Source organism: Hyperoodon ampullatus (assembly GCF_949752795.1).
Source record: "Hyperoodon ampullatus genome assembly, chromosome: 10".
NCBI lineage: Eukaryota > Metazoa > Chordata > Mammalia > Artiodactyla > Ziphiidae > Hyperoodon > Hyperoodon ampullatus.
The window spans coordinates 101,462,633-101,480,398 of record NC_136923.1 but is presented as its reverse complement, the minus strand read 5'-3'; the positions used below and the strand labels follow the sequence as shown (position 1 = coordinate 101,480,398).

Sequence of the window (17,766 nt, the reverse complement as noted above, 5' to 3'; positions counted from 1 at the left end):
GTCACCCCCAACTTCACAAACTGCAAGAACTTCTTAGAATTTATGTGGAAAAGCCAGAGGATGCCCACACGCTATAATCCCTGAGTTCAGATCATGAGTTCTGGGAGAGTACAGTTTCAGTTATGCGATGCTAACTAGCCAAGGTTATGAATTCTAATAAGTGAAAGAAGTGAACGTGAGACACAAGTATGGAGATAGAACAGAGAGAGGAGCCAGGCTGAAGGCAAATTAGGGGAATAAAAAAGAGAGGGAGAAAGGAGGGAGGAAGTCAGGAAGCTGTGAGGTTTCTCATTCCAACATCCACTGTCCTTTATATGTGCTCCCCAGAGCACACTACATGTGATGAGAGACACTGACAACTCTGGTACCCTCAGGATACTGAGCTTTGCTGAGAAACTCAAGCTCTGTAGGATGGGATTGGGTCACAAGGCAGGGAAAGGGGGCTGCCTGTAGGTCTCTGGCACTAGAATGTGCCTGGCAATCCCTCCGACTTTGAGACTAAAGAGGCTCTGTCACTTCAGCTAGAACTGCGGGCAAATAATTCTGGGCAGAGCTTGGTCTGTGGTTTGTCAGGGTGCCTATTTGACTAATTAAGCTGTCAGCATGGATATTGCAGACACTGGAGAGTTTTGTTTGGAGGTTCAGTGATTGTTATCTTTTCCTGCTGCCAGGAGAGAAAAGACAGAGAGCAGTGGTCTCCTCTTGGCCTTTTTGACAGCCTTTTCTTATTTAGTAATAGTCCTTCACTGGAGAACCTCCCCCAAGCCCGCTGGTGCTAAGGTCCTTAAGGGCTAACCCTAAAGGGAAGAGATGGCAGTCTTCTTCCATTGCCCTCCCTTCAGACCCAGGATGGGGTGGGGAGTTACAGAGGGCATATTTAGTAATGGAGAACTTGATCCCACAGAAAGGGCTCGAAGAGTCTGGCTAGGCTGGTACCTCAGCAAATGTCTTCATTTACGGGGGGAATAGTCAGGAAGATCAGAGCAGGACAAATGAATTAATCCACCAAACAATGTAACTAGGATTAATTCTATGCTTTTACTTGACAATGTATTTGTTCTCTTTTAAAGGGCCAAGGTGGACAGGCCACTGGGCTAAGATTCTGATGGTCTGTGGGGAGGCAAGGACAGGAGACCTCCCCTCCACTGCACCATCCTGGGTGAATCATTCACTCCCTGGGAATTTTGTTTTCCAGATTTTCAATGAGATCTATTCCTACCCCCCACTTCCCAGTATTGTTGTGAGAATGAAAATGTGCTTTCATGTATGTTATCTCCTATAATCCATGAATAGCTGTTTGAAGTATTATAATCCCTTTTTTTTCAGGTGAGAAAACAGTCACTGAGGGGGTTAAGTGAGACCACCACTGTTCTAAGTGGTGGAGCTAGGATGCTGACTGTGGTCTTCCTGACTCCAAATCATCCCCCCTCCACTGCACTACCTCCCAGCCCTTTTATCAAATGAGCTGTCATCCCTGAAATGACTCCAAAGAGCCAGCCACTACAGCATACTGTGCTTCCTCAGACCAAAGTGCATTACTTTACTATAGGTGAGTCTTATTTGACTATGCAAAGAAAAAAACCACCAATTTTACTAGAGGAAAAATCATTCATAATGATGCTTACACATTTACCTTGTCATCTATTAGTAAGATTTCCCCCTCAAGTCTCTTACTTATGTCCCCAACAATAATCTCAGACCTCCAGTTTATCTTCCTTACCCTGCCATAGTAATCTAAAAATTAAAAACTTAGATCTTTTAAATCTCTGCTTAAAACTCTTCCATAGAGGCTCCTGGCTACTTATAGAATAACATCTAAACTTCTTATCTAGGTGTACAAGATTGTCAATATGCTTCCAAGTTTTCTTTCTCCACTGACCTTTCCCATTTTTTTCCATTCCACTGGGTCAACCTCTACTCATCCTTTGATACCCAGCTCAAATAGCACTTGCTGGGGGTCTCTACCAACTAGCCGCATGGTCAATCTCTCTCTCCAAGGTGCTTTCCAGGAGTTTTGTCCAAGAGGCTGGCATTGAACTCAACCTCTAGTGTCCAGACTATCCTCTCCAGACTCTTCGAGGGCAAAGGATAAACATATCTTACTACTTTAATACCAATGCAGTGCTTTGCACATGCAAGGTTATCAATAAAAGCTCAATAAACACATTCAAAAGGAAAGTAAACTGGCTTCATGGTAAAAGAAGCCAAATAAAAATCTGGAAAATAAATATATAAATATAAAAAAGGAAAGTAATCATTTTTGAAAAGTTACTGAATATGAATGCCAAACTGATAGAGTTATTTTAATGTTGGCACAAAAAGTGTCAAAAAGAAAAAAACAGATATTATGCTAAGTTACCGTAGCACATTGACTACAAATGCATGCAAGTTCCATCATCCACTCTTCTCAGTGTTCTACAGAATAAAGGTAATTTGCAACTGTAGTTTGGCATTTCCTAGAGTGAGTTCTGTCTTTTACTAAAGGGTATCATAACAGTAAAATATGGTGGAGTAGTGTTTGCAGTCAAACAATTTTGGGACAGTTAGGCTAAAGAAGATTCTTTTTTTGACTTTGTACCCCCTCAGAGCCTTTAATATACTAATGTGTGCTGGAGCTCTCCAAGGAGAGGCAGGAAACACAGCATGACCCAAATACATTTGACCACAGAACTTTTTTTTTCAAGGAACATCACACATGACAGGTGTTCATAGAGAGCACACTCTGGGTAACACTGTCCTAGATTCTTAGATGCCATTATCAGTCACTTCATAGAAGCACTTAAGAATGAACACGCTGATCATTGATGCACAAACACACAGCAGCAAAAATCTGAAATGACATCCTATATCAGTGCTGCTTCAGAATAATGAAACAGGTAGCCCATTTTCATCAAAATGCTGCATAAAATAGTGGAAAGAGCATAGGCTAGGAAATTTCTCTACATCTTTTGAGCTGTATGATTTGGGGCAAGACATTTGTCAGCAGAGAAACTGTGCTGTGTCTGTGACAGCCACGGATGGAGATTTTACCTGGACTTTCTGAAACATAAGTCCACTGGGGTGCTTAGTTTTTAAGGATTTGGGTGATGCTCTCAGATATGAGAGATGGTCCTTTTCCTCCCTAAGCTCCTGTAGCACCTGCTCACCTCCTAGGTTTTCGATAAAGTTGAGGTCATCAGGCATGATAATCAGTTTCCTATCTCTCCACCTAATATACTAACACTCACCCTACCTGTTTTCCAACACCCTCAGAAGATAAAGTCTTCTTCTGCTGTGTCTTCCCCTCATCCAAGCCACTTGACGCTATGCTTCTATTTTTTCCAGCATTCTCCTGAATCTTCAGGATTCTTCCTCCACTGACTTCTTCCCTTCTGCCTACATACAAGTTCAAGTACCTCCAATCCTAAAACAGACACCCAAGACAAAATACCCCTCTTCTTACTCACATTCTTCTCCAGATATCATCTAAATTTTCTTCTCTTCCAAAAAGATTAAACAATTTCCTCTTTAAACACCCAATTCTCTTGGATTTAGTGGCACTGCACTTCCCTGATGGCCCTTCTACTTATCTGATCACGTGGTCTTTGTCTCCTCCAGGGGTGTCAGCTCCTGGACTGACTCCCTAAAAGTTGTTTTTCCCCAAGATTTAAAGCCTCCGTCCACTTCTCACTTGATTTATGTTTTCTGAATGATCTTGCCCATCTATGTATGTATGATATCCAAATTTCCATATATCCAACCCAAACCTCTTCCCTCAGCTTCAGATTGATATATGGGACCATCTATTGGACATATTTACCTGGAAGTCCCTCAAGTACTTCAAACTCAGCAGGATCAAATAGAATCTCATTTATATCACTACTGTTTCATTGGCAGAGGTCCTATGCATTGTGATTAGGGGAGAATGCCTGGGTTCAAATTACAGCCCTAGCACTTTCCAGACGTGACCTTTGCTAAGTTCCTTAATCACTGAAAAGATGGAGATAACTACAGTCCAATGCCCAGAGGGGTGCGTGAAGAGTTGAATGGGCAGCATGTGGCACCTCTGCTCAGTACCCTGTGCCAGTAAGTGAGTTGTCAATGGGAGCCACTAGCATCATTATCACTTCCCACACTCAGTTTTTCTCTCCTGAATTCCCTCCATTCCTTATCTCGTCTGGGAGTGCTAGCACGTATCATCAGCAGCACACAAGCCAGCAACCTGGGAGCTGTAGCTGACTATCCTCCCAGTAACTCCATGAAGACTACCAATCACAAGTCCAGTAGAGTTTTCTCTCCTAAACATTTCTCAAATCCCACCTCTCCTCTCCATCTCTACAACCACTGCCTGAATCCAGGCTCTCACCCTCTCTCCTTTGAGCACCTTCTCTCCAGTCTCAAGCCCTCTAAATAAGAATCGTTCATGTCACTCCTATCCTGAATACACAGCAGTCTGACACCCCAGCTGGCTTTAGATAAACACTACTCAAGAGATAGGTGAAATAGAAATATTGAAGTCTTGAGGCCATTTCAGTGTTTTAATGGGGTTAATAATGCAGAATATATGCAGTTGATGCGGTCCTATTAATGCTTGGCCATGTGATGACTGTACCCATGAATGACCTCCATCATTGTGCTCAGAAAAGGCTGCACTTTTGGACTCCCAGGTTTGCACAGCTGGAAGGGACTTCTAGCACACACCACTGGGTGTCTACCAGCATCCATGCTTAGCTCCCCTTGTCCCTCTCCGAAGAGACTGGAAACACGAACTACTTTCACAGCTCCTCTTACAGGTAAGGGTAACAAATGAGACATCAATAGTTTGCTGGGGCTTCTGGGAAGACTTTGCTCTTCTGATGAGAGGGGCAGGCTTTGATGATACCATCCTTCCCCTCTTCTTTCTGAGGTACCCAGAAATATGAACCTGGCACTCTGGGAGCCATTGAGGGACTGAGGAAAAAGGTCAAGAGAATGTCTGAGGTGCTGGCCTCAACCTCCCTGTGCTCCCGTAATGGGACTCCAGGGAGAAAGGAACTTGTCCAAGAACCCTGCAGCCACTCTGGAGGGCTCACTGGGTAGGGGAAGTCTGTTGTTTTGAGGGGGAGGGCTGGTAAGGAAGATAGCTGCAAATTCTTTCCTTGGAATGACTCTGCCTCAAAGAAGTATCACACCAGTAGGGAGCCCATGCTAAAGTAACAGCAAATTAACACCACAAGTCGTTCCTAGGTTCTCACAGCCCCAGCTACGGGTTAAGGAAACCTGTAATTAACACTCTACCCCATGCCTTCCATGATTTGTCATGGCTGCAGGCTCAGGGGTGGAAAGAGAGAAAAGGCCCCACAGACGACCAGGCACATTTTCCAGTCACACCCACCTCCTCAAGTTCATTAACACCTCCCACATAACTCACAGAGATGGCGGTGCATGGCCAGCAACTAATGAACGCAGTTATCAAAGCGCTGAGAGCGTCTGCAGCACAAGCTAGTGAGGCCCTGGCAGAGGAAAGCCAGTAGCTCCCTGTTCACGTTCTCTGCTCCAAGAACCCAGTGTACGATGGTTAAATCTGGGACCACCCGAGAGGCTATTTACTTAAATATTTAAAAAGAAAGAAGCTTGATTTGAAGGCAGAATCACATATAAATAAGTCCCATGACCCTAGGTTCTGAGGACAGCCACAGAAGAAAACTCTAGGGTATTAAGACATCCCAGCTCATCTTATATAAAGTCACAGGGAAAGACAAAAGAACAATAACAAAGAAATGCAGACTGGAAGCAAATAAGTGTGGTTATTTTCTCCATATTTTAATATGACGATAGGTCTCTCTATTCAATAGTTACAGTCTTTAAAAGTGGTGCGTAAATTGGTCTTTGTTGATAAATCTAACTGTGTTATAAACACCCTAAAATAAATATTTGAAGAGACTTTTATGTGTCCTTTATTTTTTTACAAAGTATTCTCTTTTCTGTTTTTTAAATCACTTTTTCACATTCTAGGTTTCTTGAAACCGAGGTACACCCACATATCCAAACATTTGCACTGAATTTCATTTCCAGTTCACATTTGACAGTTACCTCTTCTCATTAGAGCAATTACGTTTTTTGAAGATTATAGTAGAGTCGATCTACAATATTGTGTTAGTTTCAGGTGTACAGCATAGTGATTCAGTATTTTTGCAGATTATACTCCATTAAATGTTATTACATGATAATGGGTATAATTCCCTCTGCTATACAGTAGGACCTTGTTTGCTTATCTATTTTATATATAGTAATTTGTATCTGTTAATCCCATACCCCTGGTTTGTCTCTTCCCCCTTCTTTCTCCCCTTTGGTAACCACAAGTTTTTTCCTATGTCCATGAGTCTGTTTCTGTTTTGTATATACATTCATTTGTATTATTTTTTAGATTCTACATATAAATGATATCATATAGTATTTGTCTTTCTCTGATTTATTTCATTAGCATAATATTCTCTAGGTCCACCCATGTAGCTGCAAATGGCAGTATTTCATTGTTTTATGGCTAATATTCCATTGTTTGTATATACCACATCTTCTTAATCCAATCATCCGTTGATGGGCATTTGGGTTGCTTCCATGTCTTAGCTATTGTAAACAGTCCTGCTATGAGCACTGGGGTGTGTTTATCTTTTCAAATTAGTGCTTTGGGGTTCTTTAAAGATATATACTCAGGAATGGAATTGCTGGATCACATGGTAGTTCTATTTTTAGTTTTTTGTTTTTTTTTCTAAGGAAGCTCCGTACTATTTTCCATAGTGGCTATACCAATTTACACTCTCACCAACAGTGTAGGAGGGCTTCCTTTTCTCCACATCTTCTTCAACATTTGTTATTTGTAGATTTTTGATGTTAGCCATTCTGACAGGTGTGATATAATACCTCATTGTGGTTTTGATTTGCATATCTCTAATAACTAGGGATGCTGAGCATCTTTTCATGTACCTGTTGGCCATCTGTATATCTTCTTTGGAAAAATGGCTATTCAAGTCTTCTGCCATTTTTGATTGGATTGTGGGGGGGTTTTTTTGATGTTGAGTTTTATGAGATATGCTGTTTTTAAAAATACATAGATTTTTTATCTCAAAGGCAAATTTGCTATGCTTCTCCTCCCCCACCTTTTTGCTGAAGGAACAAAAGTAGTACTATGTCTTTTTATAAAAAGAGAAGACTTTAAATGCTTGCTGTAGTGGATTCTGTGGTCTGCTACCCAGACCTTTTGTGTTTAGGACAGAGGCATCCTTGCCCCGATGCTGGGAGTGCTGGTGGCTCACAGCTCTCATTGAGCTGCTCTCACGGGTTTACCCTCAGCCATGGAGACCCAACTACACTAATTTTTCCCTCCCTAGGGGTAGCTTGTAGCCAATGACTGTCAATGCTAGAGTGTAAATGACCCATGCCCTTGCCCCAAGACTGGACAACTCTAAAGATACAATCCAGCTCCAGAGCTCACCATGGGATCCACTGAAGCATTTGTTCATTGGAGTTCAACCCCACTCTCTGCCCAACACTGATCCCTTCACTCCCACACTGATGTTGACCCTGAGAGCGCTCCCCAGTAAACTCGTTCCACACAAATCTCCTTCTCAGAGTTTGTTTCCTGGAAACCCAATCTAAGACATTCATCTTATTCTTCCTAAGACTTTCATTATTATAGTTATTTTATGAAAGTGTGTGGGAGAAGATCTGAGACCTCAGACAAGTCCAGTTCAGGGACAAAGCTTCCCTGTCCTCTTCTCACTGCCTGAAATATTTGGCTATAAAGGTGAAGGTAAAAATTCCCATTAAGTTAGAACAAAACTATGGGTATTTACTGACATGCATGGAGTGATCCTTTTACTAAAAATGTGTCAAGGACATTTTAATCATATCTAGTCCAAACAAGCATGTACATGCACACACATATATACAAAAGAAAGATAAATGAACTTAGGGAAAGAAATAAAATAAGTTTTCATCATATTTTAAAATATTGTTAAAAAATTATCTGTGGATTCTTCTCTCACCTGAAGTACCCATTATTTAAAAATATTAACAATAAGAGTCTGCTCCCTAAATTAAATTGGAGTTATTTCACTTTGCCTAACACACAGGAAGAGTAATTTTGTTTTCCCTTTTCTTTTCACACAACTGGGATAACAAACAATTCTATGTAGAACCCAAGCACTGCACTGATGTTGTTTATTCTGACTCAAGGATCTCTTTTCTCCTCTCCCCCTTCTATTCTGTCTTCAACCAATTTTCCCACATTTATATATAAATTGCATTGTAAATTCAAGTAAGCACAAACCATGTTCCTCAAGTGATCAGTGGCCATAGATTTTTTTCCCAAGGAAGTATTTTTAGTTTTAATTTTATTACATTTAATTTCTTTATATTTATTCCCACAGGTCAATGATTTTACACAGATGCCTCCATATAATCATAACATGGTCACTTTTTTTTCTCCCTTTCTTGCTTGGTTCCCTTTCCTTTTGCTTCTCTTGCCTTTATTTTGGCAGTATTTCCAATATGGAACCCATATCAACACCAGTGTGTGTGCTTCATATTCTTTTCTGAACTCACAGTAGTGATCCATGCACATGTACATTTACACACACATGTATAGAAGATCTTATGTACACCCTTCTACATTTTGTTTTCTCACTCACTACCTCTCTTAAAGTCATCTGGCATGGGTCAAATTCACAATCCATTATGTGAATATATCACAGTACTTTCAACCATTCCATTATTGAGAGTTGTTTACTTTTAGGGTTTTATTTGTCACCATACACAATGCTGCAGTAAATAATACCCACTTTTAAAAAGTGGATTTTAAGAGTTTAGATATCATCGGTATAGATTTTTAAGACTGGAATTGCTAGGTCAAAACTCATATGTATTTCTAATATTAACAGATATACCAAATTGCTTTCTAAAAACCTTATTAAATTACACATATATCAGCCATGTATGCTTTTCTCTACGTACACATTAACATTTTATGCCAATTGTATTCACTTTGACTTATACCAGATTTTTGCCTGATTAGGCAAATAATATGTTGATGCTCGGCATTGTATCAGACCCATCTTAGAGTACAGAGTGGTCCAGGGGTTGGATGTAATCCCAGCTCCAGCCAACTGTTAAAGTATGATTCCAGGAAATAACACAACTATACCTTACCCTTCCTCCATTATGACCCATGGTATCATGACTGTCATGAATAGGGCTTGCACATGGCACTCACCAATGACATATTCCACCCTGAAGAGGTCCCTTCTAGGGTTATAGGGACGATTGAAGTCGATCTGGATGTAGAAAGACTGTCCTCTACGTACAATCAGCTTGTTGTTGTTGTATTTGTCGGTGTGGTGATCCACTTTGTTGCTGTCCCATCTCTCCTTGAACAGGTGAACATCCGTAACATTAAGGTAGTCTATACACAAAGAAAACAATCAAGAGAAACCATTGAGTAACTTTGGTTTAAACACAAACTCGAAAAACAAGACTATTTTTCCTGAAGACGAAAGGTAGTAAGGTTTATTAGATAAAACTCTATACAGCGGGCTGGTAGATTTGGGAGCCAGTCTCTTGTGACATCCTTGTTTTCAAAGAAGATTTTTTAAAAAGCTTTTTCCCCTTCTGATCTCATCTCAGACCACACGGCACTCACTTTGGGATAAAAAAGCTGTGCTGATAATGCCTATCAATAGGTCTAGATACAGAGGAACTAGCACCTGAGCTCAAGGCTTCACTTCCGAGCCTCATGTTGGTTTTCGTTATGTCAGATGCTTCCCACGATGACTACAGCCTCCACACGTTGGGATAAGCAGGGACTACCACTTCAATTTTCTTAGCTTTAAAAAGGGAGGAATAAAATCTGACAAAGCCTGCAAGGGATGTTCTAAGGACAAAATTGATCATCAGCCCCAAATTCTCCTCTTACTTCAGGAAAGGTCAACCCACAGCCCCCGTCTTTAATTCTAAAAGTAGATCTTGTCCTTCAAAGGCAGGAAACAGAGGGAACAGGCATGGAGGAAGGATACCAGCATTCCTATGAGGTAGGTAGGATTGTTTCCACTTTGCACATGCTGAAACAAGACTTAATTTCCCTGGCTACTAAACAACCAATCTGGAAGCAAACCCTGGTGTGACGCTGAAATCTACAGGCTTTTCCTCTGATTTTTTGAATTGGGAGTGTAAATGTCAGTTATATATTTACCTGAGACATGATAGCACTGGGTAAAAGTTAGATCTCCTCTTGCTTTTTTCCCATTCCCTCTGCAATGATCACTGAATGTGAAGGTAACTCTAACTACCCATCTACACTGCAGTTTAGAAGATCTAGTCTAAAGACAGAGTTCTGTGTATGCATTTGGAGTTCTAAAGGGGCACTGGAGAGAGAAAGCTGGGCGAGGTGGCCGGTGTGCGCTGGCCTCTTGCCTTCCCTCCCTTTTCCTGACCTTGACTGTTGCATGGTTTGTCCTCATGGCTGTGAACTCAGTGTACATAGAGAGCTGGGGCTTCACCCTGAAAGACTCAGTGATTTCCTCTGCTTTTACACAGGAATCCTGTGCAGGACCCTTGGTGTTCTCTGGCCTCATTTTTTCTCATAGGCAAAATGGAGAAATTGGGTTCATTAAGGTACTCTATAGGTCTAAAGTCTAGGAGTCCCTGCAACACCCTTGATGAATTCAAAGTCCAGGTAATCCTGAGTTTGAATCTCAGGTCTCATAATTACTTAGGTAAGGGATGTTGCCTCTCAGAAGCTGAGTTTTCTCACCTTTAAAATGAAGATCCTAATATCTTGAGAATTTCTACAACGATTCAATGACCTAACAGCGCAATGGGTCTGACTCTATGCCTGGTGCATAGTGGGACCAGAGGCTTCCTTTGAGCTTGCTGACTGGGAACTGTGATGGCGCCACTTTATATTTTACATGGTGCTCAACGGACTATTCTGACTTCAACATTATAGCAAACAGAAAGTGCAAGATGCAATTTTATTTTTGCTTCCTCTCAGAACCCTGTGGTACATGGTCCCCTGAAGGGCCGTTTCCTTCCATTAGGCTGTGATGTGAAGACGTGTATTTCTATAGCTCTCTCTTCCAAGCTGCCTTCCTCCTAAGTTCTCTGGTCTTATTAAGGTCACAATCCCCAGTGCTAAACCAGCTTCAGAAAGAGCTGGAGAATCATAAACGTCCCAACTGAGAAGAGCCTTTGTAATCAACTCATCTGGCCCTCTTTCTTAGAGCCATGACTTTTAATAATGTTTTGTTTTATTTCTTAAAAATGTCTAAAAACCTAATTCCTCAGAAAAGGGTTTAATCAGCTCTACACTCATCAGCACCAATGGAATATACTGATACTGCACTCTCACAGCATCTCAGAGGGCAAAGGTACTTTCTGGACCATCTGGTAGACCTGCTATGTATTGCACGAAACATCTCCATGAAAATCCTAATACTTAGGCTTTTAGCCTCCATCTGAACAGGGAATCCACTATCTTATAAAGCAAACAGGCCATTTTTAAACCACCCAATTATTTGAAAAATCCTTATAAGATGAACTGACTTCTTCTTCCCTGTAATTTTTCTAACCATAGATCCTGGTTCCAACTTCTGCGTAAATATAGAACATGTGCTATTCATTTCATCTGGCACTCTTTTGGTATATAAAGACTATTGTTAGGGTTTCTCTGAGTAAAACATTCTCCATATCTTCAACTGTTCTTTAAGAAATTATTTCCAGACCTTCTACCCATTACTGTGTTCTGAAATATACATATTCCATTTTATGAATTTCTCTCTTATAGCATTTTTCCTAGAATTAAGTACATCACTCTGGTTATGGTTTTTCCAATGAAAACCAATGAGACCAGTGCATCTTTCAAAATAAATAGTATATTTCTATGATTTCAGTCCAAGATACCATTAGTGTTTTGAATACTCTTATGGTTGATTTACATTAAGCATCTGATGAAGCAAAATGCTTAAAAATACATTCTGATGTCACTTCTACCAGTAGTGGATTAAAACTCAGTCCAGACCCCTATAAGTCATTTTCTTATGTTGTTATTCAGCCATTTCTATCAATGCAACTGTTTTTTTCTTTTTAGCTCAGTTTTAAGGTCTTACATGTATTCACATTAAGTTTCATCCTATTGTATTTGGTTAATTGCTCTGAATTCTTAAGATAACTTGAGACCCTAAGTATATATTCACTATATTAACATCCTCCCTAATTTCCTGTCCTCCAGGGATTTCATAAGTGTGCTATTTTATGTTGCCATTCAAGACATGGCTATAGATGTTGATTAGGGCACCACCAGATATGGTTCTTATAATACCTGGTAATCTCAGGTATTATATATATATCTCAGGACTCTCTACAGATGGTGTCATAAGATATGGTCATAGGCATAAAAATATCATAGTTCTTTTTCTTGTCTATTGCTCCTTCCCATGTAGCAGGCACTCAGTAAACATTTATTAAGCTGGAATATTGATTTCTGCTTCGTTTACTGGCTTAACAAGACGTAGTTTAGGTTGAAAGAGCCTTCTCATCACCCAGGCTCCATTCACCACAAACAGGAAAGGAATTTGCTTCTCCCTGTCCAAGCCCAGTTCCTGGCAGAACAGAACAGAACAGAACAGTTCATTGCTAAACTACCTTTTTTTTTGGTTTTGAGAGAGATATTGTAGCTGGAAACTTGGCAGCTTGCTCTTTCAAAGTGACAGCTTTCAAAAGTCTACCTAATGCAATTTAGCTTAATTCCAAAACATCAGAAAATGGACTGCTAAAGAAAATAATCTCTCCTCATGAGCCAGATGCCTCCCTGTCTTCCTACCCTTCCCCTAATATGAAAAAAGTGGATTAAAAGTGGATTATTTTCACCTTAGGTGGTAAAGATATTCTTCAGAGAATGATTATACCTGCCACAGATGGCACCTTTAAATAAGTTAAATGTTTAGGTTCATATCCTAGGAATTCCCTAGTGAACTGAGATCTCCATGCAATCTTTGTTAATATTATTACCAAACTATAGGTGTAAATACCGTCCATGAGGAGGTAGGTCTGTTTATTGTGAAAACAACAGGGTGAAGTTTCCTTTCTCATATTCCTTTTGGACACCCAGAATTTTAAACTATCATTAATTTGAATCATTAAAAACATTTTCTTAAACAGCTTATTGTTTTCAACTGTTGCTATTAAAATGTCCTGTACTCTGTGTAAGAAATGCTCAGCAGAAGCTAGAATGAGAGAAATGAGTCTAACACCTTCTCCAGGGACTAAAATCCCTCTATGTCTCTATTTCTATTTCTCTATTGGTCTATTTCTCCTCTAGCCTGAAGTATCTCAACAGCCTCCAAATGTGTCTCCTTCTCTCCATTTTCTCCTCACTATCATCATTATTTTTATAAACATAATTCTGATTATGTCATTTGCTATTTAGAATCCTTTGCAAGTCCCCTGTATCTGCAGGAGGAAAGGTAAGGTCTTCCAGGCCTGTTATGATGTGATCCCTGCTTACTTTTCTCAGGCTCATCTCCCCTCTCTTGTCCTCACTACTTGACATACACTGTGCTCTCTGCTAGAAATGCCCTTCCAGGCACTTGTCTGCCTGGAGCACTCCTACCCATCGTCTAAGACGTAACTCAGGTGTCCTGTACTTACGAAACCTTCCTCGCCTTCTTTCCCACTCTACCGACACCACTGGTCATTCCTTTTATTTGTTTGTTTCATCTACTAGGTGGACAGTTGCTTGAGGCCAGGTATTGACTTGTTCATTTTTGTGTCCCCAGAGAGATTGGTATCGTTCCTGACACAATCATTAAACATTTTCCCACAAATCAAGTGGAAAGTGTGAACTGGTTCTATACAACATCGTTTCTTAATCATACATTGGAGGCCTTTTTTATTCTTTCAGTAACCTCGAATCCAGAGAGGTTTACTCTGCACAAAGGCGAGGTGGATGACTAACTAGTCAGTTAGTTGATTTCGTTCTCACGTGGAGTCATGGGAGGGAGGAGGCGATCAGAAAGGCACAGACCCCATTACCCTGAAAAATACTAGATCCCACTTGCATTTGATTTTTTTATAGATCTAGCTTGCTTTCCAGTTTGAATTCAAATTGCATTAGACCTGCCAAATGAGTATTATAATTACTACTGCAAATTGATCACCTACTGTTAATAGCACAGAGTCAAACCAGTCCAAGAATATAAGGTTATCTTCCGGAACGTCTCCGGCTAAAATAACCTTCGAGACCAGGAAGGCTCTAGAGAGATTTTCAGAAACACCAAATGAGCATGCAAAATATTAGAAATGGATGCAAATCCAAACAATCCGAGGGGATTTTCAGATATTTTTCTCGGCTACAATTGAGTTCAAAGGGGGCATTAGGATCCCTAAAAACACAGGAGGACATCAAACACCTCCATGGACTGGCTGGTCCCATCTCTGGGGTTCCACTGTCACCTCAAATATCTCAATGTTTCTTAAATATCATGCTGCCACATGGGAGGAACCTTATGTACGTTTGTACATTTTGAAATACAGGCAAAAATACTTCTAAACCAAATATTCACTGAAGTTGTGAATTAAAGGTATTACACACACTCAATATATATTATATACATCGATTGCCACAAGACTATTCAAAGGGGAAAATCTGGCACTTCCCCTCTCTTGCCTCTCTGCCCTTCTCAGTCGATTTCACAACAGTAGCAAGCTAAAGGGACACTTTGGAAAGCTTCCATGAAACAAATGTGGAGAGTTTGTCTTAGGGCTTTGTTATCCTGGAAGCAGTCATCCTCAGACAAGATCAGGGAGGTACAAGCCCTCCACTAGTGGCCACTGAGGAAACTGCAAGAAGGTGGCACTTAAACCCACGTGATTAGGTCTTAGCAGGGACTTGGGGACAACTTGACAGACCTAGTCCCAGGACACCCACTTTTAGTACAATCAAACAGAGATTTGAAATGTGAAGGAAAATTGGGAAATGGACCTCCTTGATCAAGACAGTGCTCTTTTTCTTCTGTTCTACTCATCTGGGACTTACTGCGATACTTCCTGGGTTCAGAGGTCCTATCTTCAGAGCATGTAGCACCTAGCTCATCTGTATGAGAACTACTAAATGGATGCGTGTTTGTGAAACCTGGAACCTGTTAATAATAATAAGGTTACAATGACTCTAGGGCTGATGAGTCATTAATTTCTCAAGGGATTGATTTTTCACTGGACACACACTCCTATGCCAGGACCTGTGTTAAGTACCCCAGAATGTCACTTGGATTGTGGACACATACGACTGCCAAGCAAATAATGACTGATCTTTCAAAATAATTCAGTTCAAACTAATTCCCCACCCCTGCCTCCAAAAATAAGTAACCAAAAAACCAGTATCCCCAGATTTTAAAAAACTGACCTACCTGCTCAAGTTCTTTGGCAGTTTTCTTACTGGCAACATTTTGGTCCATTTTAATTCTATGGGGGCTACAGGCTGCACATATTCCCCTTAGAATCAAGGTTCCCTTGGGTGGGTTCCTGACCTTGCAGAGGTATGATAATCTGCACATTCTGAATCAATGAGCATGTATGGATTGGGTATTCTCACAGCCACTGGTCATTTGATCCTCACGGCACCTGTGAAGTAGGTATTGCTCCCATTTTGCTGATGGGGAAACTGAGGCTCAGAACACTTACATGACTTGCCAGGGGTCCCAGGGTGAGCAAGTGGCAGATGTGGGACAGGACCCCGGGTCTTTTGAGTCCTGGACCAGGGGACGCTTTGCTACACCTCACTGCCTCGGTGGTGCCTCCCATTCCTCCTGTGCCCCCTTCTCTTTCCACCCCCCCCCACTTCTTCCAGAACTTTGCCCCCCCCTCCTGGGTCCTAGAGTCTTCTCTGCCAGAGGGGAATTTTGCTAGAAAACTGAATACACCAAGAAAACTTGCTTGGTAATTTGACATCTGTAACTTTCCAATTTTATTTGCATTTCAAAAGAAAGAAGAGAGGGAGGGAGGGAGGAAGGAAGACTCCTAGACTGAGCAGTGAAGGAGGGAACACCAAGTGCTTACTCTGGTTTCCGTTTCTCAACCTATAACATGGGGATTTAGATGAGTTGACTAGCAAGTCCTTTAAAACTCATTTCTGTGGTTCTAATGGTGGCATTTTAGAGAGTGCAGCAGCTAGTAGGAAGAGAGCTCAGAACTCCAAGTTCACACCTTGTCTTGGCCCCTCGACTCAACCGAAGGTGCCCTTCAGTCCCGTGAGCTCCCTGCTCCCAGTTTGGATGCTACCCCACAGATGGCACTGGATATCTCTCTGTCTTCACAATTGGATATCACACCGTCCAGACATGATACTAACACAATCAAACTTGTCCACCAGACCCAGGCTGTTCTCTGACTTTCTGGGTTTGTTCATAATCAACATTGTCCTTTCCCTTTGCTTTCAACCTCTTGGTCTCTTTCGGGCAAGGCAGATTAACCACACACCACAGGGTGATCGTGGGCACCTACCCCTACAAGTGGGTGTTTACCCCCCAGTGAAAGCATACAGAGAGCCCCTCAGGAGCAAAAGTGGGTTTGGGTGCCTGTGTGCAACTGACAAAATGTGCTCCCCGCTGGATGACATTCAGGGACGTGAGTCTGAATGTCCCTGCCATGGCCCAAGGGAACGGTGTCTGTGTCACCAAGCCACTGCTGGTACCTGGGCCCTGTCACAGCTGACAGGGCTGAGTGGAGGTCAGTGGGCTGGCGGCTGCTCCCAGAGCAGGTCCCTCTGAGAGCAGGGGAAGCAGCTCGCCCCACCTGCCCCCCAGCCTGCCCTGGAGAGAAGCAGCGGGCTTCCACCTCCATTACCGTCAGAGTCCAGCATCTCTCACCAGCTCTGAGAGTCACAGCGATGGATGCGGGGACGGGGCAGGAAGGAGGTGTGAGCTAGACAATCACGAAAGCCACAGTGTTTTGGAAGTGGAAACTTCCAGCTAGAGAACATTCGTAAAAACAAAACAGCAGGGCTGGCAGAAGACTCAGCTAATGCCCTTGTTTTGCAGAGGTGACCTCCTTGAGATTACAAAGCCATTAAGTGGCAGAACTGGGACAAGAATCCTGGTCTTTGGTGCTTTTACTCCTCAAAAGAGGGTTTGGGAGGCTTTTCTTTAAAACCAGAGACGGGCAGGGGACCAGTTTTTGTGGGAGCTTGGTGGAGCCAGAGGGTGCTGAGCCAGCACCCGCGGGGAGGGCAGGCCGTGGCGGCCCAGGAGGTGACTGTACCTTGCAGGTTGAAGCCCCGGGGCACCAGGCCCTGAAGCTCCATGGTGGGGGGATCATTCTCTGATGCGTTGGAGGTGTTGGGGGGAATGGCTCTCCTGCCTCCAAAGGTGGCCTCCGAGGACTCCGACATTCTCGGTCTCACAGGCTCCTTGCGGGGAGAAAAGGAGGCACGGAAAGGAAAGTGAAGCCAGTTGCATTTGTGATAAGGACTCAAAACCAGGGAGACACGTCTGTCTGTGACGGCTCTTGAGCAGCACATTGTGAGTTTCACATAAATGAGCCCTGAGATGTGGCAGGCAGGATGAGTTGAATGATGGAGTACAGCTCCCCAAGGATCTCGGGGAGATTTCATGTTTGTCAAAACATATGGGAAGCAGAAGAAAGAGGGCTTATTTGAAGAAATGAAAAATGTAAAAGATTTTGGAAAGCAGGGTCTTTTTCTCATTCCCCCTAAAGGCAATCTCTTGAAAGAAACGTTTGCTATCCTATGCATGTACCTCT

General features: G+C 42.0%; 1 protein-coding gene across 1 annotated transcript in view; it reads right to left on the bottom strand.

Moving 5' to 3' along the window:
- The window catches only part of F13A1 (coagulation factor XIII A chain), a gene marked incomplete at both ends in the record, with an annotated part of 137,104 nt that extends 119,709 nt beyond the window's left edge, over positions 1–17,395 (bottom strand). Inside the window, 2 exons of the mRNA XM_079713970.1 lie at positions 9,230–9,418; positions 17,266–17,395. Coding sequence (XP_079570096.1) covers positions 9,230–9,418; positions 17,266–17,395 — 319 coding nt within the window. The remainder of the gene's footprint in view (positions 1–9,229; positions 9,419–17,265) is intronic.
- Between the last annotated feature and the right edge of the window lie 371 nt (positions 17,396–17,766).